The 24,932-nt window shown below is 39.5% G+C and overlaps 1 protein-coding gene across 4 annotated transcripts; it reads right to left on the bottom strand.

Moving 5' to 3' along the window:
• Positions 1-541: 541 nt before the first annotated feature.
• On the bottom strand, positions 542-24,801 carry plekha3 (pleckstrin homology domain containing, family A (phosphoinositide binding specific) member 3). 4 transcript variants are annotated; one of them, XM_078228486.1, is made up of 8 exons: positions 24,518-24,801; positions 14,339-14,455; positions 13,812-13,967; positions 12,416-12,552; positions 10,541-10,711; positions 10,331-10,374; positions 9,742-9,866; positions 542-5,467 (listed from the first exon to the last, which is right to left on the bottom strand). In XM_078228486.1, the coding sequence occupies exons 1-8, from the start codon at positions 24,555-24,557 to the stop codon at positions 5,328-5,330; spliced, it is 930 nt and encodes a 309-aa protein (XP_078084612.1). In that variant the 5' UTR covers positions 24,558-24,801; the 3' UTR covers positions 542-5,327. The 4 variants fall into 4 exon arrangements, with proteins under 4 accessions (XP_078084612.1, XP_078084611.1, XP_078084613.1 ...); XM_078228485.1 differs by having other exon boundaries at positions 2,351-5,467; positions 9,742-9,869; XM_078228487.1 differs by lacking the exon at positions 10,541-10,711 and having other exon boundaries at positions 2,351-5,467; positions 9,742-9,869.
• Between the last annotated feature and the right edge of the window lie 131 nt (positions 24,802-24,932).

The raw sequence follows: 24,932 nt of genomic DNA, 5'->3' as shown, positions 1-24,932 counted from the left end.
CATCAAGCATTTCTTCTTTAGGTATTGGTTTTGGAATAAATATTCTGTTCACACACAAATGATCACCATCAGAAAGGACACCATATTGCTATTATTTTAAACTAGTATTGAATTATTTTGTTCTTTTCTAGATTTTATGCTCCAGGGAGAACACAACAATAAAACATACATAACCATTTAGGACTAGACTTTTGAGATGAAAGCGTCACGAGCAAACCTTTTTTGAGAACACAGAAGAGATTTACAGTAGCACGAGTCAGATGATGCATATTGGTGCTGACAATCATCTTTGCTGTACTGTTCAATCTAGAGGGTTAGGGCATTATTAGATTAATAAACCCATAAGCTTCAACTTTGAGAATAGCAATATTTGTAAACCCCCTATATTTATGGCTTTCTAACTCAAAATTAGGTGCATCACTGCATGTTGCTCATTATGCACAAGTATATAAGCTCTGCAGTCTCAGGAATGTTTTCCCATTTTATTTTGATCAATTAAAATTCAGGTAGGGAACAAGGTAAGAAACCATAGACAAAGTAGCAATAGCAAGTTTTTATTCTTACAATACAGATCATGTTTTCAGTGTTGAGGACTATTAAAACGTTCAATGAAGTATACAAAAAATCTTAAAGTATTCCCTTCAGTGTTTATATATATAACCCAATTATTTTCTCTTTAGTTATAAAAAAACTAGTTAATTCACCTGAATGTAGATTTTGGTCCAACTGATTAAACAAATCAGGCTTGCTTGATTTTATTTAGCAAGAAATTGGAGCCACAAAAAATGTTAATCACAATTGAACAATGCATCATATCCAGACCTAAATCCCTACATTCCTACAGTACATACCTCTTCTTTAACAACCACATCTGGTAGTCTTTTAGTACTTGTGAAAAGTTAAAAGCATTGGCTAATTGGCACAGGTCTCTGTTGGCCATTGAATAGAGCCCAAATGTTTAAAGATAACTATCCAACATGATATAATTTCTCAATTTAAAAAGTATTTTTAAGCCATACTGCGTTCTGTTCTAAGATATTCAAATGCCTTCTTATAACAAGATTCATAGATTTCTGGTTGCATTAATTAATGGACTTCTGTCATAACAGGAATATATTAAAGAGTAATACTTAAACAAACTTAAATGTTTGTGGCAATCTTAAACATAACTATTCAGAATGTTCTCAGACTTCAGAAAACAGTTTAGAGAAATCAAAATGCTTCCACGTTTCAATCCTTTATTTTCTAGGTATTATTGCTATAGTTGAATATACTGACTTCCCAAATTTCAATGTTGAGTTAAAGAACAGGATCATCTTATCTCACACAATATATCCTCAGTATCCCATCCTTTGCATCAGCATGGGGACTAAAGGAATTTAAATGCACTTAAGACCTGTTTTTCAGTGTAGTTAAATACTATATCTGTACATGATTCATTATATATGCAAGATTCAAATATGGTCTGGAATGGTACACTTCAAAAATAAAGCGTCAAATGTGGTTTAGCAAAGTGTACAGGTAGAATTTGGCACTGGTGAGCATATGCTCAAGAGTTGGTAAAGGAAAATTTCCAAGACTGCTCAATTATAATTACAAATTACATGTTGATCTAAAAGGTTGCTGGTAAAATGTATGCCATTTGTGACTAATTCAGTCTACATATATAGTCAATATAAGGAGCAGTTTTGGAAGGTGTACACAGTAGACCTGGGAAAATCATTTACCAAGACAGATATTCTAATTTATAGATGCTGTGATACATTGGAGAAGTTCTTTAAGGAAAACAGTGGCTATTTGTGTTTTACTGATAGAACTGCTCAACCAAGATTTGGGTGTTCAGTAATCAAGGATTCAATATTTGGTTTTGGAGATAACAAATACTTTCTATCAATGTTACAAATTATTTTATAAGGTTATACAAAAAAGTTCAATAGTTAATGAGAATTGCAAAAATTTATTCAGATTATATAAATCTCACCACTGAGCTTATCAATGTGACTGACAAAGTGAGTAGTAAATCAACATACTAACAGTACACCCCTCTCCCACATAAGCTTAACATTCAGAACTCAACTTTAATTCAAACTATTAGTATAGCATTTAATGTCACTGTTTACTATTAATTAGTCTCTTCAAGTTCTACTAACATGTAAAAGATCTAGTCTGTTGGTTAAACATAATTAGCATAATTGATTGAATATATTACAGTACAGACTGTTGGAATATTCAATCACCTCTAATCAGCAGAGCAACAACTTTGATTGTGTATACCCCTCTGAAGGGGAGGTGTTTTCCCTCGTTATTTTCTCAATGCAAATAACATTTCAAGCTTGACCAAAAGTATTTTCATAAAAGTTTAATTTCTTTATATGAAGAAATGTAATTGAAAGATAGCAGATAGTGATCAGCAATGAAACCCATTTCACATGCCGAACCAGCACATCCTAATGGACATACAGACATGGCAAAATCCATCTCCTGTAAGCTATTTTACATTCACTGAAAGCAAAATTTAACATTGTACATGTTAACATCATAAATCAACCACGTTGAGATCTTAATGGCTCAGGATTACCCATTAATTAGGATTATAATACTTCAAAATGCCTACTCTATAGTGCATTACATAAATCTTTCCTTTTGAAGTTCTCTTCCTCTTTTAAATCTCCAAATCTAATGTACTAAACTTTAAATTGTTAAACTATATTACTGAGAAGCATCAAGGTTCAAAAAGTGTGGTAATTTTTCTATCATTCTAAATTTTAATAGCGAAAAATGTCACTAATAGAACTTAGTGCTACATCTTTTAAGACACAAATAAATGGGAAATTTTCTTTCTCCGTCTACTTTCTTCCCTCCCTTCCTGATGATGAGCTTTGGGTTCAATCAAATACCTTATCCAAGTGGCTATTATTTACATGTGAACCAAAACAGTCAATGTTAGCAGACTATCTGACCATTAGATGTGGGAAAAGAAACATTGGGTTGGGCAGTGGGAGATACCAGATTTGAGCTTGATTCCATCTTCCCCACATCTACATGTGTGAGCTAACAAAAGGAGAGGCAAGGTCAACAGCAGTTGGTAATTGAAATACTGATTAATTTTTCCCTTCTGCAACACAAGCTCAATTGTACCATCCTGATCATTGCTTCAGCAGGAGGCTAGTTAACGTAACATAAACCAAACATCTTGACATGAGACTCAGTTTTTCACTGGATAAAGTCACTAAATTATTGGCCAAGCTGCAAAATCATGTATTTTAAGCTTAAATACCCAAACTGATGCATTTTCAAAGATATTGCTTGATATAAAATTCTGTTCCTTTAACAATGGAATTTTGCATGCAAACTCTTAACATTCACAGTACTTTTTATGAAAAAACATACACAGCACAAAATGATGGCATGGTTAACAATTTACATCCATATGTAACCAATTGGTTCTATCAACTCCATTATTTACTGGTGCATGTAAATGCTAACATTTTTACTTGCTTAATACTTTCTTGACCTTTAAAAGCTGGAGTTGGTTAATGAACCAAGATTAGGCAATTTCTGAACTTTGCTACAGAGTTTTGGAGATTAAAGTGCTATACTTTGCACAAGGAGTTATGACATTAAGGATATACTATTCTCAGATAGTGCTTAACATGCTTGAAATAGAATTTATACATACTGCTCATAAGTTTATATTATCCAAATTGGGCTGTCAATCATTAGATAAAATACGCACATCACAGCTTCAAATATTTTGATAATTTAAACCTATAACAAGAAGGAAAGATGTGATCTCAAAGAACTGGAGTGCTATTAATCTGAATTTTAGTTCCATATGCAGCAGAACAAAGATTATGTCCACAATTTTGTTTCCTCTTGTTTGCTAAAATAAGAAATTTCTCCCCCACTTTCGTAATGGCATTTTTCAGACTGGAAGAGGCAGATTTGTAGAATAAACTAAACAATTAAACAAAACTGATTGGCAAAGATAAAGCAAATGAAGTAATAGGTAGAAGAGGTTTCTTGAACTGAATTTGTTTTTGGCTAACTGGACGATAAATGAATTGCCGTTCTAATTTTTTTTTACAAAACTACATTTTGTTCTAATTTAAATGCACTTGTCTAGACAACATTTTGGACAGAGCTACATTTTACTCCTCTGAAATATCTAAGTCCTCACTGCTTAAAAAAAGGCGCAACAGATAAAGAAATGCAAGAACTTTGAATTGCACAGCCAGTTAAATCTCTACAAATAAGCAGAAAACAACTGGTTAAGGGAAGGAAACAGTAAGAAGAAAAATAGTTCTGAACTATAACGCCTTTTGACCACTGGAAAATAACACATTAATTCTATCTCAGATAAATAAATTATCATAGATACATCAATTTCAAAGAAAAGCTCTACTATTTACCTCAGCTGGAGACGATCATATAAAGATTACATCTATGTCGTTGCCAGTAACATTTTGTTTCTGGGTTTCCATGGTCTTTCATTAATCTATTTTTATTGGATATAAAATACACTACGTTTACCATCTCCGCTAAACTGCATACACTTTGAATCGGGAAGAATTTACTCGTGTCTCTTTTACAAAAGATTTTATAATATAGTGCAGAACACATTAGTTTTAACCATGTCGTGTTCTGGAAGCTGTTTCTACAAGTATTTGAGTTCTGGTATAACCAGTACTAATTGGCTGCTACTAGAAAAGATGAAGCAAAATCCAAACCTCATCCTAAGACAGTGTACAGCACTGATGTATGTAACAAAGATTCCATTCAAAATGTACAAACACCAAATTAAATAAAAGGTCTAAACAAAGATCAACATTTAACAGCAATTGCTCCAGAATGTACATCCCTCCTGGATAGATAGGTGCAAACAATGGACATGTACAACCCCAAGGATTCAATTCATGGTATCAAACCTGTCCTGGCAACAGTCACAAAAGTACACGCCTCTAGCACTGCTGTGTTCTGTCACATGTTATATCCTCATTTTTTCAATCAAGTATCACTGTTGTGACCAACTTTTAATGACACCTTGCTATGTGTGGAGAAGTTCTAGACCAGACCATCAATAAACAACAGATTCCACAATATAGTGTAGAAAATACAGTTGTAATTTGCTGAAAATATATAATAGAAATCAGATTAGGTAAGCTTGTCAAGTTTTCTGATTTTATGTAGTAAAGTGCAGAGAAAGTCATTTAATTGGGAAACTGCAGATCCATTTCACCTTATTGGAATACCTAAATGCCAGCAGTAACTGCATAGCAATATCAGCGGAGTGAGCATCTTTTTAATCCATTTTAATTCACATGTTTTCAACTTGAAAGTGCAACAAAAGGACTCTCTGTCTCAGATAATTTATTCCTCGAGTTTGCAATATTTTCTTCTGGAATGGCCATTGGAGGGAATTCACCATTTGCAGTCGGTGAGGAACTGCAAGAAATCTGAGCAGTCTCTGTAAATGGTTGAAAGATAAAAGTTTATCATCTTGGTTCAAAGTGTACATTTTACCTCCACAAATATTACTTCCAAGCATCTAACTTCAAAAGAGAGAGAGTAAACAGATATTAAAATCCTCCACTTTGGCTTAGTTTTGCCTTGCACATAGCCAAGAAGGTGCACTTATTGCAAAGCACAGATAGGCCAAGTCAGTTTCTTCAATGTTTCAGTGAAAGTCCTGCCTACATGACCAGTGGCTGAGTTTTAATCATTGGGGCAATTTAAACCCACTGCAGCATGCTTTGAAGTACATCCAACAGCAGCTGTACTATTAGATATCTGCCTACATTTTATGTTCATTGAATGTTGTGAAGTAGCAGCGAATTATTAACAGGGTCATATGTCAAGCAATCGTTTACATAAACAGCTCGCTCAGCCCAACTAATCAGTGTTGATAGTCAACGGACACGATCCAATGTGCCCTCCCTGCTTCCAAATTTCTGTACCTTCAATCATTTGCCAAAACTATTCAGGAACGTTGAGTTGGTTTCTCCTTGTGTTCTACAGTTTCATCATCTTCAAAAAGTGTTGCATTTTATACTAAATTCCTTACATTTAATTTTTATACCTATATCTCCTCAATCTAATCATCACAATCACTGGAAACAGTCCACTGTGTTCTACTCTGTCCCATCCTTAAAATAAATTAAACATCTGTCAAAATCACCATATCATTTCCATTTCAGAAAAAACAGTTCAATAGTATATTCTAAGAAGTTATACAATTGTGAAATTAAATTTGCTTCATTCATCTGATTTTGTTCATGGTTTACATAGACTTACGTAGGATATACAGCACAGAAATAGGTCATTTGGCACAAGTACATGTTGGCATTTACATTCCACTTGAGCCCCCTCCCATCTATCCTCATCCAAATCTATCTTGTAACCCTCTATTCCCTTCTTCTTCTTATGCTTGTCTAGCTTCCCCTTGAATGCATGTATACTATTCATTTTAACCACTCCCTATGTAGTAGCACATTCTCACCACTGTTTGGGTAAAGACATTCCTTTTGAATTTCCTGTTGAAATTCTTGATGGCTATCTTACATTGTTAGGCTCTAGTTATGCTCTTCCCTATAAATGAAAACATTGGGCGAGATTTTCTCTAACATCAGGCAGGAAAAGGGCCATTGAGGTGCCAATGGTGGCTTTTTCTGCAATAGTGTGGGACTTTGAGAAAAAGGCAGGCAGGTGGGGGTTCTACATCGTACTGCTGGCGGGCATCCTCTGATTCGCTTACCCCATCATCAACTCAGCAAAGCGATGATCCAGGCACCATTTTTAAAGGCCAGCCCAGTGCACAGCAAATGTCTACCTGATCTAGCACCCTGCTAAATACTGAACCAAAATAGTTAGAATGCTTCTATTCAATTAAAGTGAATATAAACTTCGGTCATGATACTGAACCATGCAACGATATAACCTAGTAATATGTATGTGAGAACATGGGTCCTTACATAGAAAATAGGAGGAATCAGCCATTTGGCCTCTCAAGTCTGTTCTGTCATTCAGCTAGATCATGGCTGAACTTCTACCTCAAAGCCATTTTCCAAACACTATCCCCATAGGCCTTGATGTCCTCAATATTTAGAAATCTGTCTAACAGCACAGATGTGGAGATGCCGGCGTTGGACTGGGGTGAACACAGTAAGAGTTTTAACAACACCAGGTTAAAGTCCAACAGGTTTATTTGGTAGCAAATACCATTAGCTTTCGGAGCGCTGCACCTTCGTCAGATGGAGTGGGAATGTGCTCTCAGTAAGAAGTTTAACAACACCAGGTTAAAGTCCAACAGGTTTATTTGGTAGCAAAAGCCACACAAGCTTTCGAGGCTCTGAGCCCCTTCTTCAGGTGAGTGGGAATTCTGTTCACAAACAGAACTTATAAGACACAGACTCAATTTACATGAATAATGGTTGGAATGCGAATACTTACAACTAATCCAGTCTTTAAGAAACAAAACAATGGGAGTGGGGAGAGCATCAAGACAGGCTAAAAAGATGTGTATTGTCTCCAGACAAGACAGCCAGTGAAACTCTGCAGGTCCACGCAACTGTGGGAGTTACAAATAGTGTGACATAAATTCTGATTCTAGGATCGCATGATAAAGACTCAGGAGGAAAAAAGCAGAAATATTTATGTGAAATAGTGTGACATAAACCCAATATCCCGGTTGAGGCCGTCCTTGTGTGTGCGGAACCTGGCTATCAGTTTCTGCTCCGCGACTCTGCGCTGTCGTGTGTCGCGAAGGCCGCCTTGGAGAACGCTTACCCGAATATCAGAGGCCGAATGCCCGTGACCGCTGAAGTGCTCCCCAACAGGAAGAGAACACTCAAACAGGGCACAGACACAAAATCAAGTTACAGAATACTGATTAGAATGCGAATCCCTACAGCCAACCAGATCTTAAAGATACAGACAATGTGGGTGGAGGGAGCATTAAGCACAGGTTAAAGAGATGTGTATTGTCTCCAGACAGCCATGGGCATTCAGTCTCTGATCTTCAGGTAAGCATTCGCCAAGGCGGCCTTCATGACACACGACAGCGCAGAGTCGCTGAGCAGAAACTGATAGCCAAGTTCCGCACACATGAGGACGGCCTAAACCGGGATGTTGGATTTATGTCACATTATCAGTAACCCCCACAGCTTGCCTCCTGGACTTGCAGGCTATCCTGTCTGGAGACAATACACATCTCTTTAACCTGTGCTTAATGCTCCCTCCACCCACATTGTCTGTATCTTTAAGATCTGGTTGCTTGTAGAGATTCGCATTCTAATCAGTATTCTGTAACTTGATTTTGTGTCTGTGCCCTGTTTGAGAGCACATTCCCACTCCATCTGACGAAGGTGCAGCGCTCCGAAAGCTAATGGTATTTGCTACCAAATAAACCTGTTGGACTTTAACCTGGTGTTGTTAAAACTCTTACTGTGTTAACAGCACAGAGGCAGTGCAGTGGAGGAGCTGAATGACATTAGCATGCAAGTGTCAACAAGTGTCAGCACGTGGATAGACATGGGATGGTGCAGTGGAGGGTAAAGAAGTTTTTTTATACGCTCTACCTACAATTGGAGAGTGAAACCAAACCAAGGCAGTTTCACCTAGAGCGAGATAATGGAGGAATGGTGTTGGAGAAAGATGGCATGCTCAACTATGTCAAAGCTGCAGGAAACTGATAATGCACCATGGCCACAGACATTTCTAAACAAGTAATTGATACTTGATTGGAAGTATCAAAAGGACAAGCTTTACTGACAATTTATACAAAGATCTACACCTAAGGTTTCTCAAAGAAACCTCAAAGAAATTTCAAAGATAGAAATCACAGAAACCCTACAGTACAGAAAGAGGCCATTTGGCCCATCAAGTCTGCACCGACCACAATCCCACCCAGGCCCTACCCCCTTATCCCTACATATTTACCCACTAATCCCTCTAACCTACGCATCTCAGGACACTAAGGGGCAGTTTTAGCATGGCCAATCAACCTAACCCGCACATCTTTGGACTGTGGGAGGAAACTGGAGCACCCGGAGGAAACCCACGCAGACATGAGGAGAATGTGCAAACTCCACACAGACAGTGACCCAAGCCAGGAATCGAACCCAGGTCCATGGAGCTGTGAAGCAGCAGTGCTAACCACTGTGCTACCGTGCCGCCCATGTGCTCTGCCATGTGGGTTGGGTTGATTGGCCATGCTAAAATTGCCCCTTAGTGTCCTGAGATGTGTAGGTTAGAGGGATTAGTGGGTAAATATGTAGGGACATGGGGGTAGGGCCTGGGTGGGATTGTGGTCAGTGCAGACTCGATGGGCCAAATGGCCTCTTTCTGCACTGTAGGGTATCTATCTATCTATGGGGCGGCACGGTGGCGCAGTGGTTAGCACTGTTGCTTCACAGCTCCAGGGTCCCGGGTTCGATTCCAGGCTCGGGTCACTGTCTGTGTGGAGTTTGCACTTCTCCTCGTGTCTGCGTGGGTTTCCTCCGGGTGCTCCGGTTTCCTCCCACAGTCCAAAGATGTGCGGGTTAGGTTGATTGGCCAGGTTAAAAATTGCCCCTTAGAATCCTAAGATGTGTAGGTTAGAGGGATTAGTGGGTAAATATATGGGGGTAGGGCCTGGGTGGGATTGTGGTCGGTGCAGACTCGATGGGCCGAATGGCCTCCTTCTGCACTGTAGGGTTTCTATGATTTATTTCTAATAAAGAAGGGATCGATTTGCTTGCTTACTTTCTGCATGTTCAAGAACACTATCGCCGCATGATTCAGCACCTGAATACGCCCATATTCTCCTGTGTTCTTCGCCATGTGGTGTCACAATAATTGCTTCCTTTTGGTGATTAGTGTTCAGTTTCCTGCTGAAGACAACATTTAATTTCGACACAAAACATGTTCAGGAAAGTAATCATCCAAGTATAAAATAGATAAGTCAAACTGCTGAATGGTGACGGACTGGCAGCCAGAATAATACAAAGTCCAAACCCATAACTACATTAAAATAGAATCTTTTATAATTAGAAGCTAAAAATTAAGATGTTAAACATCACTAGCGTTGATATCCTGTTCTGTCCTTGCTTGCATTCAAATCAATTGTGACCAGCTTTGTGCTAACAATGTAGGGGCACAGTTATACTGAGGAATTAAGAACTCTATCATTGCCAGCACATTCTACAACATATTTATATTGCATCAGTGACAATACCGACATGCTGGGATAGAAAATACTATAGTTAAAAAGGTCTCATCATTAACGATCACAATTACCAGTACCCAAATATAATTTGAATCTATAACCAGTAATATAATTCCTTTAACTTACCTATCATAAAGAATGGTACCAGGATGACTAATGGATCGTTTCATCTGCAATATCAAAATGAAAGTTACCAACTTTAAAATCATCTAAATTAAGCTTGTATCACAACTCAATTTATATCAGGTGCAAGTCATGAAAAAGACAAAGTTTTACGAGAAATAGCAGTAGACAAATTGCAAAAGCATTAGTAAATATATTTTTATAGTATCATACCCGAACCATCTGAACAGGTGATGGTGATACAGGAGAGACAAGTGGATCAGTGACAGAGAATTGGAACATTTCTGGTTTAAACTTGGCATTGGCTATTTTCATACACTCATCAAGAGTTGTAATGAAGGTATTGCAAGTGGCACTGAGCAAGGATGAGGCTTCATTCATGTTCTATGAAACAAACAAAAATGTTATTTAAATGTAGAGATTTCACAACATACTTTAAATGTAGACTGCACAATTGATCGCTGTTGTGTATCTGTAGTTATCCAAATACTAAGCTACATAGGAACCTAAAAGCTTGAACCAATTTATAGATTCCACGCAAAATGTTTTTAAGTTATGAAATATGGAGCAGCACTTTACCCAACTTGTATTATTGGAATAAGAATTCAGCCTTTGTTTATTTTAGAGAGTTATATTTAGCTGGGTAACTGTTCATTAATTCACAAAGTTGTAGCAGAAAGCAAATGTAATGTTGTCATTTATCTCAAGAGGCTTGGAATACAAAAGCAGGGATGTACTTCTGAGGCTTTATAAAGCACTGGTTAGGCCCCATTTGGAGTACTGTGAGCAATTTTGGGCCCCACACCTCAGGAAGGACATACTGGCACTGGAGCGGGTCCAGCGGAGATTCACACGGATGATCCCAGGAATGGTAGGCCTGACATACGATGAACGTCTGAGGATCGTGGGATTATATTCATTGGAGTTTAGGAGGTTGAGGGGAGATCTGATAGAAACTTACAAGATAATGAACGGCTTAGATAGGATGGACGTAGGGAAGTTGTTTCCATTAACAGGGGAGACTAGGACGCGGGGGCACAGCCTTAGAATAAAAGGGAGTCACTTTAGAACAGAGATGAGGAGAAATTTCTTCAGCCAGAGAGTGGTGGGTCTGTGGAATTCATTGCCACAGAGGGCTGTGGAGGCCGAGACGTTGAGCGTCTTCAAGACAGAAATTGATAAATTCTTGATTTCTCGAGGAATTAAGGGCTATGGGGAGAGAGCGGGTAAATGGAGTTGAAATCAACCATGATTGAATGGTGGAGTGGACTCGATGGGCCGAATGGCCTTACTTCCGCTCCTATGTCTTATGGTCTTATGGTCTTATAGATAAACACTTTAACCTGATAATGAAGTAAGCAGAAAAACAGAAGAGAGCATCTACTCTTTTGTATAATATTCATAGAGATAGTGAGGTTATAGAACTCACTTCCAGAGAAGGTGGTTATGGCACAAACTGTCAACATTCAAGATTATATTTGACAGGTGGATGAAGGGACATTGTACAAGTTCCGTAAATGCAAAAAGAACTTTTTCCCTTGGATGAAGGATCAGCACCAACATGAATGGGCGGCATGGTGGCACAGTAGTTAGTGCTACTGCCTCACAGCGCCAGGGATCCAGGTTCAATTCCTGGCCCTGTCTGTGCAGAGTTTGCACGTTCGCCCCGTGTCTGTGTGGGTTTCCTCGAAAGATGGAAAGATGTGCTGGTTAGGTATATTGGCATGCTAAATTCTCTCTCCGTATACCTGAACAGGTGCTGGAATGTGGCAACTAGGGGATTTTCACAGCAACTTCATTGCAGTGTTATTGCAAGCCTACTTGTGACACTACTAAATAAACTTCTTTGGACTTGTGATCCATTTATATCGTAGCTTTTATGCATTTCGATGACCTGGTAGAATGATTTACATATAGCAAAAAAAAAAATTGTCAACAAAAGAAAGTCATAGACTGACAATAAGGCAGTTTGACTCAGGAGCTTCTGATTATGGCCCAACAGTCCACTGTACATCCACGAGAGTAGGAAATTTAATTACATGTTTACCAAATCTAACATCTATCAGTATATCTTCTGATACATCATACCTCAGCAGAGGGTGAGAAACTCGGCTGGTCTTGTCTGACAGACTCCTGTATTGTATGAACTTGCTGCATCAATAAGTCACAGTACAACCGAAGTTCTGACATCTTAGTTTTGAGAGACTCATTGGTTTCACTGATTTCTAGAGAATTCAAATAAAAGCGCACAATTTACAGGTAAGGCAATGGATTCATTTGCCACATTTACACGAACGAGCTCAGTATCAGTTTGTTCAGCAAGAGTGAATGGATTGATTTGAATGGACTGATAAGGAAAGAGTGTGCAGCACCAACACCAGTCTATTTCAGCTTTTTTTGCAACTTTGTGTAATTTACAAAACAAAAATCAGTAACTTTCTGACAGCAACTGATATTTTTGAACATATATCTAAAAGGTTATAATCGTTACATTTACTTTTATTTTCCTAATCAGCATGGTGTTAGGGTCCTGGACCAGAATCCCAAATTACATTAAGAAGCCAGACTAGACCCCAACTACTTTTCTATTTTGGCATAAATGTGAGGATCAGATGCTTCACTCCAGGATTAATTCCGCTGACAAATTAGGGATGCTTTATAATAAAGCAAACTTTATTTAATAACACCGTTCAAGTATAACTAACAAACAATGTAGCTTAACTATTAAGAGTTGAACAATAGTTAAAAATGAAGGAAAACAACTTTAATTTCTAACTTATTACTGTTTCAGTTCCAAATATGCAACATTCTCTTACAGGCTTAAAATTCCACTTTAAATAGTTAGGAACATAAATATACTTGCTATCAGTGTCAACAGCCTTGAAGCATTCAGAGAGATTTTTGTGGAGTGAGTGAGCAGCTTATAGAAAACTTGTCTTCAAAACAAACCTCAACCAAAACTGAAAGCTGTTTTCCTCTGCTACAAACCTAGCTCCTCTCATTTACCATATTATCGCATGACTCTGCCAATCAACCTAATTAAAAACCCTCGGGGAATACTTCATTTATAAACAAAACTCGATTAGCTCTCGTAAGTAAACACTACATGGCTCAATGAGAAATTATTCTACTCTCCTACAGCATCTGAGCTGTATTCCCTCCAGATACACCGACTACCTGTAGAAAAAAGCCGAATGTTAAAACATTCCCCTTAAACATAAAATATACCAATAGCACACTATCATCACAATGGGTTTAGTGGGCACTATCAATGATTTGCTGACTTTGGACATTTTCATATAATCATCTCCAAATGGCTTAAAAATCTAGTTACATTCACTAAAATGGGCATAAGAAATAGTGTAAGGGCAACCAGAAAAACCTAATTATTTGCACAACAGTTTATCAGGAAAACAAAGTTACAACAGAGAGCTTACAGTTGCCTCTATTGTGTGTTACAAATCTTGTTTGCAGTTAATGTTACCTTTTTCCTTTTTAGTCCTGGTATCTGTCAGGCATGCTTTTGAACTTCCTAGTGCCACCAACCATCTCTGCCTTTCAGCAGCATTGACTGATTTCACATAGAAATGCTGCTCTCCGGGAATAATCAGCTCCATTCGTGTGCTGTCTGTTGGATGTACTAATTTTAAAGAAAAATAACTTATGAAATATTCTAGTGGTATGTCAAATGCAAAATACTTAAGATAATTTTTTTGGAAATTTGTAATTAAAAACTACAATTGGTACTCTAACTTCCATTAAAAAGGTTAGCAATCTACAACAATTTACAAGCTATCTGATAAATTATCAGGTTTTGGTTTTCTGAAGACGAACCTTCAGTAAATGTGAATTAAACCAATGCTTAAAGCATCCTGCCCTAAATTCTAAAACACAGAATTTAAAGCACTCTAAAATGAAGATCCCACAGTAGTAATATGTCACACGGAGTATGGAAAGAAATGTATACTTTCATTTATGATATTTTGACTTGGGAAATAGGTTATTCTTTACCTTTAATTTCACATACAGCCATTTTGATACTTCCTTTGCTGCCTTTATTAACATCATCCTGAGAATCATAATAGGAAAGTATGCCATTATCCAGTATGAACCAACGAGGCTGCCAACCTAGGAGAGAGAAATAGCAATTCAAAAGCCTGGTTAGAACTAATTTTTTGAAGCAACAACATTCACAGGTCAGGAACTCGTTAACTTTCACTTCCTTTGGAACTAATCCTACCCAATTATTTTGGCCTGTATAGATTAGAAGGTAAAAGGCTATTCTGGTCCCAATTTTGAACAGTAATACTAAAAAAAAATCTTAAATATTAAATGTCATTGATGTACATGTGGGTTACATCCTTGAGTAGCAGAGCATGAATTACTGTAGGATTAGGTGCTGTAAAGGTAACCCTTTGTAAACCCTGTAAAGGTAACAAAATGTTAGCAACCTGACTCAAATCTAAGAAAAGGTGATTTAAAAGTATTCTGCCAGTTGTAAGTTCCTATGTGAAATATGTTGGACAGGCAATTGGGATATGTACACAGTTCTAAACTCCAAAATGGAAATGTTACACTTGCATAAAATGGGTATAGAGGGATATGGGCCAAATGCAGGCAATTGGGATTAGCTTAGGGTTAAAAAAAAGGGCAGCATGGACAAGTTGGGCCGAAGGGCCTGTTTCCATGCTGTAAACCTCTATGACTTCAAATCAGGGTAAATATCTTTTCGGAAAATAATAATTTGGAACTGGATGTGTTACACCCCGACCTGAGTGTATTTGATACCAGCACTGGAATCTGAAATAGAAAAGGACTCTGTTCCCAGGACAAATATACCTCACTTTGCTTCGTACATTCTAAAAAAAAGTTTAATGGTGACAGTAAGTTCAGAGGTCATATTGGGTGAAGCTAATGTGGTCCAGTTTGAAAAATAATACAAGTGAAAAACTCAACTGATGATCCCTCAAGTATACTGTTGTCAGTGGTTTAGTAGCAGCATCCCTGACTATTGCCTTATTCAAGATTAGATTGGAATATGCAGTTAGGGAGAAAATACTTTATTTTAGAATTTAAAATCCCTCACTCCATTTCAAAAAATTAAACATGAATTCAAAAATTCTATCAAAGGAAAAATGCATTTCCATTTATATAACAACTTTCACAACTTCAGTGGGTCCTAAAGTGCTTCACAGCCACTGAACTACTTCTGTAATGTAACAAATTGGATGGGATTTTATAGCCTCACTTGACCCGAGACTGGAAAATCCTGCCCAAGGTCAACAGACCTTCCCATTTTCCGCCCTCGCCTGTTCGGATTTTTGTGGCAGGTGGGGCGGTAAAATTCCAGCAATTGTCTTTGGAAAAAAACCAAAAAATATAGGCTGTCAATTTGTACACAATAAGGTCACAGAAACAGAGTAATGGGACAGTTAATCTGTTCGGAGAAGTTCATATAAAAACATATTTGGAGCAGTAGGCCATTCAGTCCCTTGAGCCTGCTCTGCCATTCAAAAAATTGGCCTGGATGCTAAATCATATTTCCACTCCATCTGACGAAGGAGCAGCGCTCCGAAAGCTAATGGTGTTTGCTACCAAATAAATCTGTTGGACTTTAACCTGGTGTTGTTAAAACTCTTACTGTATTCAATAAATTCACAGCTGATCTGACTGTGGCCTTAACTCCATTTGCATGCCTGCCCTTCCATAACACTGGATTCCTTTGTAGATCAAAAATCGGGCTAACTCAGCCTTGCTGGGGAAGAGAATTACAAACATTAATGGCCCTCTGAGAGAAACAATCCTCATCTCTATCTTAAATGGTAGAGCCCTTATTTCAAAACTCCCTAAATTAAAGTTTCCCCCAGGGGGAAACATTCTCTCAGCATTTACCTTCAAACTCCCTCAGAATTTTATGTTTCAATAAGATCACCTCTCATTCGTATAAACTCCAATCAGTACAGACCCAACTAGCTCAACCTTTTCTCCTGAGACCAACCCCTTACCACAGAAATCGACCAAGTGAACTTTCCCTGAACTGCTTCTAATGCAAGTAAGGTGACCAAAACTGTACAGCACTTCAGGTATGGTCTCAATCAATGCCTTTGTAGTTGTAGAAAGACTTTCCTACTGTTATACTCCAACCTCTTTGCAAGAAAGGTCAACATTCCATTTGCCTTCCTAATCTCTTCCTGGGCCAGCATGTCGGCATTTCACATACAAGGACACATAGATCCCTCTGTCCTGCAGCATTCTGCAGCTTCTTCCCATTCAAATATTTTGCTTTTCTATTCTTTCCACCCAAGTGTACAGCAATTTCTCACATTATACTCCGCCTGCCAAATTATTGCCCACTCATTTAACCTATCCATATTCCTTTGCAGCTTCTTTGTATTCTCCTATCTATCTTCATATTGTTAGCGAATTTGGCTACAGTACAATGAGTCCCTTCATCCAAGTCATTAATGTAGATCGTAAATAGCTGAGGCCCCAACACTGATCCTCCCTGTGTCACTCCACTCATTAGTTTACCATCCTGAAAATGAATCATTTATCCCTATATTCTGTTCCCTGCTTGTTAGCCAGCCCTCCTCCATCCATGCTAACTTTCAATGCGGCACCTAATTGAATGTCTTTCGAAAATCCAAATACACAATATCCCCTGGTTCCACTTGCTCCACCTTGCTTGTTACATCTCAGAGAACTCTAGTAAATTTGTCAAACACAATTTCTCTTTCACAAAACCATGCTGAATCTGCCTGATTGTATTATGATTTTCCAAATGTCCCACTACTACCTCTTTAATAATGGATTCTACCATTTTCCCAAATGACAGACATTAGGCTAACTTGCCTATAGTTTCCTGCTCTCTGTCTCCTCATTTCTTTAACAAAGGTATTACATTTGCAGTTTTCTAATCTGCTGGGATTTTCCAGAATCTAGAGGATTTTCAAAAATTACAACCAATGTATCCGGCAACCAATTCCATTAAGGCGCTAGGATGCAGGCCATCAGGTCCAGAGCACTTGTCAACCCCAAGTCCTATTAGAATTCTCATTATTTTTTCTCTAGTATATGGATTGCTTTATGTCCCGCCCTCCCCTTGCCTCTTGATCTTCTATTATTCTTGGGAAACGCTTTGTGTCTTTGACTATGAAGATGAATAGACCCTCTGCCATTTCCTCATTTCCCATTATTAATTCCACTGTCCTATCATCAAAGGGACCAATGCTCACTTTAACTACACTTTCCCTTTTTATATACAGGGACTGGACCCCTTATCTGGCATCCCGAAAAATCGGCTGCATTTGACAGTGTCGCCATGTTTAGCAATTTAAATATGATGTGCAGACTAATTTGTCAAGCTCTCACTTTATTTAATGGTACTATTGGTTGCCACATCAATTACCTGTACACAGTGTTTCTCTGTAGTTCTAGCCTTTATTATTGCTGGTTTCATGTCAAAAAGGCAAGCAGAAATAATCAGCAGAAAATGGAGTTACTATTTGGGTAAAGAACAATGCTTCGGTGAAAAGTGAAGAGTATGGTGCTGGTACATCGACCATTTAGGAGTTAAAGAGACAAAAGAAGTTTCTTAAAGCTTATGCTGCCAGTGATTTATCCTAATTAATGGATAATAGGAGAACACTCCATCAGTCAAGACTGTCCATTCAGACTAAGTGCAACTAAGTGAATCAGGCAGCGTCGAAGCTAGAAATATCCATTTGATCATTTCCGTGGGCCAAGTTATTATGTGGCAAAGTGAAAGTGTTCCATGAAGAGCCACGTTTAACAACACCATGCAAATACTTGCTAAGGTGGTATAACAAATGTTTAAAAACACTATGGTGTTTGTCCATTGAAAGTATCCATGCAAAAAGCTTTAGGTGCCAATCAAGCTGCAGAGGCATAATTAGATGCATTTTCCACAATAATATCAGAAGGTCTAACAGCAGAGTAAGTGTATAATACTGATGAGGCCTCTATATTAGAGGCATGTTCCCAAGAAAACTGATGTAACTGCGGGTGAGACAGCACCAACGAGATTCAAAGATTCTAAGGAACAAATGGCTTACTATACTGGGATGTTCAAATGCCATGATGTGGAGATGCCAGCTTTGGACTGGGGTAAGCACAGTAAGAAGTCTCACAACACCAGGTTAAAGTCCAACAGGTTTATTTGATAGCACAAGCCACAGGAGCAGCGCTCCGAAAGCTTGTGCTACCAAATAAACCTATTGGACTTTAACCTGGTGTTGTGAAACTTCTTACTATGTTCAAATGCAGCAGTCACCCACAGGTGTAAGTTGCTTGTTATTGGTAAAAGTCAGAATCCTAGATCTTTCAAGGGGATCAAGAATTTTTCTGTTTCTTATAAGGCCAATAAGTGTATATGGATGACTAGACCAATTTTCCTTGATTGGTACGAGAATCATTTTGTCCCTGAAGCCAGAACTCAGAGTATGTTACTCTGTGATAATGTGCTGCACATCCCACTGCAGAACTCATCGTCCGGGACAATGTTTTTGGAACTTATTTGTCCAGTCCATGGATCAAGGAATTCTGCGGGCATTTGGGTCCAAGGCTGAATTAATGTGCAAAGAGCTCACAGTGCGCAAGAGGCTTGGGATTTAAGGAATTCCAGAAATAATTCAACACAAAAAATGCACTCAGGAACGTTGTGAAGGACCAATCTATCCCAAAGTGTTTTGATAAATGGATGGCACAACTTGTGGTTTTTAAAATGGTGACTGTGAAACTGCACCTGATTTTAGTGGTTTTTGCATGTCTGAGGAGAAAAGAAATTGAAGATATGCAAAGGATTTATCATGTGCTGAGCTTAGAAGAAGAAGTGGTTGAGGAATGTCTGAACATTGACAATGGTGCTCTAGTTCACCTCCTTCCTCACTGACAGTGAAATATGTGATACGGTCATAAATAAAAATAAACAGAACAAGAGTGATAATGATGAAAGTAATGTGTTGGATAAACAGAAATAAAGTGTCTACTGACAAATGTATAAGCATTACAGGGGAATTGTACTCTGAAATTTAGAAGAATGAGGGGAGATCAAATTGAGGTATTCAAGATGATAAAAGGTATGGATAAAGTAGATGTGGAGCAGTTGCTTCCACTGGTGGGTCATTCTAGGACGAGAGGTCATAGTCTTAGGATAAGGGGTAGCAAATTTAAAACAGAGAAACTACTTCTCCCAAAGGTTTGTGAATCTGTGGAATTCGCTACCCCAAACTGCAGTGGTTGCTGGGACAGTGAGTAAATTTGATGAGTTAGACAGATTTTTAATTAGTAATGGATTGGAAGGTTATGGGGAAAAGGCAGGAAAATGGGGATGAGGAGCATATCAGCCATGATCGAATGGCAGAGCAGACTCGATGGGCCGAATGGACTAATTCTGCTCCTATATCTTATGAATGTATGAATTGATTCATGGGATTGAGTAAAAGGGCTTTGTTATGGAGCCACTTATTATGTGGGTCTACAGAAAAGAAGAGCTGTTTTTGAAAGAAAGGCCCACCTGTTTAAACCAACTTAAACTACAGGACATGTTTAAAAGTAGTACAACGGAATCTGAACCTTCAACTTCTGCCCGCACGGCAATTAACTTTTCTTTGGTTGAGATGCAATTTACGAAAATAAAACACATTAATTAAACACTAAAAGTAAATAAAAGCCTTTTAATGTTTATTTCTCATACTTTCATCATGTTTTGTAAATGCATGGTAAAACAAACTCGATAAAATCCCCAAATCCATAACATGTCGAGTCCCGAGCATCCTGAATACAGGATCCAGTAGTTGTACTTGTAGAAGCTTATACTGTCTTTTTCCTTTTCATGCTAGTTTTCTCTTGCACTCCAATTTCTCCTTCCATTTTGTTTTAGGAATCCTTTGCTGGTTTCTCTGCCTACTTCTTTCCATCAATCTTCACAGCATTGTGAGCCTTTCCTTTCAATTCAATACCACACTTAACTTCCTTGGTTAGCTATGGATGGTGTATCCTTCTGTTGGAGTCTTTCTTCCTCAAATGAATAGATCTGCTTAAATGTCTGCCACAGTTTCTCGATTGTCTTGCCTTTAACCTATTTACCCAGTCCAATTTAGCCAATTCTGTCTTCATACCCTTGTAATTGCCTTTATTTAAGTTTAAAATATTAGTTATGGCCCTGTACCCTGGCGGGTATCCATGAAGACACCAGCAAAGTCTATTGGTTCAAAAGGCTAACTCTGCATCGGGATAAGAATTGTGATCTGCAGTAAGGAACAGGAATTGTTGATTGGGCAATCACCTCATGTGAGACAATGCTGTGCAATGCCTCTGGTGGACAGTGATTGAACACAGACCCTGTGAGTGGAAGTGCTCAGAAACAAGACTTCCTGAGATAAACACAACTCCCTGAGCAGTCATGACTTAAAGACAGTGATTCAGCAGTGCCTGTCAGTATGTGACTAACAGCATGATCAGTACCAGATAAAAAGGAAAGACAAAGAAACATCAAGAGCGACAACCTACAGGAACAATAATGGAAAGAAGCACCACCCTGGGTCTGGGACTCAGAAAGGACATCAGAACCCACCGAGAGATGAGACTGATCACCTCGCCTCTTAATGGGTTGTATTTAGGTCCAAGCTGAGAGTTTTGATACTTTGTGTAATAGAGCTCTTGATACTCTATAGTGGAGTCTTGATACTTTTGTGGTAACCTGGCAAGGTACAATAAAGGAGATTGTTGTATGAAATTTGAGTATTTTTGTCCAGAATGTCAGTTGGCCAACATATCCGAGGTGCAGCAGCCCACATTTCTCATTCAAACTGAATGCGAAATTCAGTCATGTTATGATCATGCTTGCCAAAAGGGACCTTTACCAAGAGGTTTTTAATGAATGTTTCATTCCACATTACTAGGTCCAAAATGGCCTGGTTCCTCGTAAGCTCTGGGACATAAAAGCAAATTACTGTGAATGCAGAGATCTAAAAGAAAAACAGGAAGTTCTGAAAAAACTCAACAAGTCTGGCAGCATCCATGCAGAGAGAAACAAAGTTAACATCGAGTCCAGTATGACTCTTCTTCGGAACCAAGTTGACCTTCTTTCATCTTCAGATGGTGCATTTCTAACCCTTGCATTCCTAAACTTCAGTCTCCATTTCGGAGGGTAGGCCATCAATGGATCTTCACTATAAGCCAAAAGATTTTCACAGCTACCTCGGCCACACCTCCTCACACCCTGCAAGTACTCTTCTCCTAATTATTTGCCCTCTGCTACATGGTTTCTGAAGATGAAACTTTCTGTATCAATGCTTCTAATATATCTGAAACAAAAGCAGAAAATTCTGGAAAAACTCAGCAGGTCTGGCCGCATCTGTGGAGAGAGAAAGAGTTAACATTTTGAGTCCGTATGACTCCTCTTTAGAGTTGAAGAGTGATAGAAATGTGATGGATGTTTTACTGTTGGAGAAAAGGTCAGGGATAGGTGGGAGCCCAGGTGATATTTGACAAGGTTGCCATAGACACAATACAAAGATTAATGGTCGTGTTAAAGACTATAGAAAGTGCTAATAGTGGCAGAAGGTAAGATAGCAGAATGTGTTAATAGCAGAACAAGGATCAGTACTCTATGCAAGTAAACTATAACAAGTTACAGATGCCTCTGTGGGGAGAGGGGGTTGGGGGAAAAAAGTAAGATTTTTTAAAAAATCAAAATGGGGTGGGCAGCACAGTGCCACAGTGGTTAGCACAGCTGCCTCACAGCGCAGGGACCCGGGTTCAATTCCAGCCTCGGGTGACTGTCTATGTAGAGTTTGCTTATCTCCCTGTGACTGCATGAGTTTTCTCTGGGTGCTCCCACAGTCTAAAGATGTGCACTTAGGTTGATTGGCCAAATTGCCCAGAGTTCAAAATTAAATGCGATGAGTCAGTGCAGACTTAATAGGAAGGATGGCCTTCTTCTGCACAGTGGGGATTCTATGAGAGAGTTTGTGGTCTGTAGTTGTTGAATTCAATGTTAAGTCCAGAAGGCTGTAAAGTATCAAATCGGATGATGTGGTTCCATTCCTCCAGTTTGTATTACGTTTCACTGGAACACTGCAGCATGCCAAGAACGGAAATGTGGGTTTGAGAGCAAGGCGGTGAGTTAAAATGGCAAGTGACAGGGAGGTCAAGGTCATGGTTGCGACTGAGCGAAGGTGTTCTACAAATCAGTCACCCAGTCTGTGTAGTCTTCCCAATGTAGAGGAGGCGGCATTGAGAGCAGCAAATACAGTAGACTAAGTTGAAGACGGTGCAAGTGAATCACGGTTTTGCCTGAAAGGAGTTTCTGGTGCCTTGGATGGTGAGGAGGTAAAATAGCAGGTGTTACACCTTATGCAATTGCAAGGGAAGGTATCCACCATGGCAAGGAGACAAGGAGTTGGGGATGATGGAGGAGGGGATCAGGGTGTCATGGAGGGAACAATTCTTACGGAATACTGACAGGGTTTTGAGGGGAAGATGAATTTTGTGGCAGCATCATGCTGGAGTTGGCAGAATTAGCATGGGTTAATCCTTTGAGTGCGAAGGGGTGGAAAGTGAGGATAAAGGGGACAGTTATGGAAAAGAGAGAAAGGGGTGAGGGCAGAGGTGAGAAGAGATGGATTGCACATGGTTAAGTGCCCTGTCAAGCACAGTGTGGGAGGGAACATTGGCGCAGGAAAAAGACTCGCCAGAAGTGCAGTTTGGAAAGGGAGCATCATTGAAGCAGATGCGACAGTTGGAGGAACTGGGATAATAGAATGGAGTTCTTCCAGGAAACAGAGTGAGAGGAATTGTGGTTGAGGTAGCTATGGAAGTCGGTGGGTTTATAAAGTCTATCACCTAAAAAGGAGACAGAAGTCAAAAAGCGGAAGTGTTGGAAATTGACGATATGAAGGAGAGTGTGGGGTGGAAATTGGAAGCAAAATTGATAATTTCTGATATTTTCCTTTTTCCACAGCTAGCGATCACCTGCACACCGTCCAGCCCTACAATAGCTGACAGGGTTCTTGGCCTTGTCTGTCCAATTTCCGACACTCCCACTCTCATCCCTTCCTCTTCCCCCCGCCCCCCCATCCAAGATAGAGCCCCTCTCTTCCCTTTCACCTCACTGGCTTCCATTTTTAACAGATCATCCTCTGCTATTTCAAGTATAACAGAACGAAACAAATCTTCCCCACCCTCTCTTTTTTGCACTTGGAGGAACCATTCCCACCATGATACACTTGTGTATTTCTCAATTACCACCAACAGCTCCTTCCCTTGGCATGGTTCCTTTCCACACAAGCACAGGAGATGCAACACTCGCACTTTTACCTCCTCTCTCCTCACCATCCTAAGTTCCAAACACACTTTTCATGTTTACATATACTTATTTCAATTACTACATTCACTGATCAAAATAGATCTGTTCATCATTGGGGAGACCAAATACAGTCAGATTGACTGCTTTGTGGATTATCTCTATCCAGTACACAAGCATGTCCTGAGCTTCCAGTCACCTGTCATTTTAGTTCTCCACATGCTCTCAGGCAGACTCTTCCATCCTTGGCCTTCTGTTATGTTCCAATAAAGCTCAAAAAGAGCACCTCTTATTTCAATTTGGCACTTCTCAGTTCTCCCAACTCAACCCTAAATTTAACAATTACAGACCATAACGTCTGCTCCTATTTTGTTTCCTTTTTCTATGTAGAGATTGTTTTTTTTTTGTTTCTGCTTTTAGGAGGGGGGTTCAGTCTACCATTCCCAATTCCTCTGGACACATCTTTCGTTCCTTTACCTTCACTATTATCACTTAATTTATCCCTGTACCAACTCTACTGTCATTTAATCTTTCCTTTTTTCCACTCACTTTTGTTCATGTTATCTTCCCAAAACCCTCACTTTCATTTACTCAAGAACAACTACATTCCTAACTTTTCCCAGCTCTGACTAGTTCGTCACATTTAGACATTAACTTTCTCTCTCCGCAGATGTTGCCAAACGTGCTGAGCGTGTCCAGTATTTCCCGTTTTCCAGCTCTCCAGCGCACGCATTGTATTTCGCTCTTCGCCATAACTTATTGACTGGGTATTTATTATTGCCACCGCACGGATCCCCCTCACTTACAGCCCGGGAGATGGACACCTTCAACACCCACCCAGCCCCGGCCTGCTCCCCACTCACCCGTCAGGTAATTGGTCCACTTGTACAGGATCCCTTCCATTTTCACATCTTCCGATCCGGCGTCACTTCAGCATCAGCTCGCCTTCACATCCAGGCCGCAGCAAAACCCCCCCAAGTGGCCCAATCCAGTCCGGCCCGCGCTCTCGCTTTCATTGCTGCGCGGGCCTCGGTTCGCCCGTGGCCCCGGCCTCAGACACAGTGGATCCCTCACTCAGTACCATCCCGACAACCAGGCTACCCACCCTCCCTGCCTGCCTGCCGACCTTCGACCCCCCACCTTCGGCACCGGAAGCTCCCACCCTAACAACGCAAGGGGGGGAGGGAGGCCACCAGCAACAACGATCAGAAAAGGCAGTGGCCGCGCAGCCGCAGAACTGCCCGTCCGCCCGCGAGCTGGGGCGGGCTTGTCTCGCGC

This window comes from Mustelus asterias, chromosome 14 (assembly GCF_964213995.1).
Source record: "Mustelus asterias chromosome 14, sMusAst1.hap1.1, whole genome shotgun sequence".
Lineage (NCBI taxonomy): Eukaryota > Metazoa > Chordata > Chondrichthyes > Carcharhiniformes > Triakidae > Mustelus > Mustelus asterias.
Note: the sequence above shows the minus strand (reverse complement) of the source record. Positions and strands in the feature narration are given on the sequence as shown.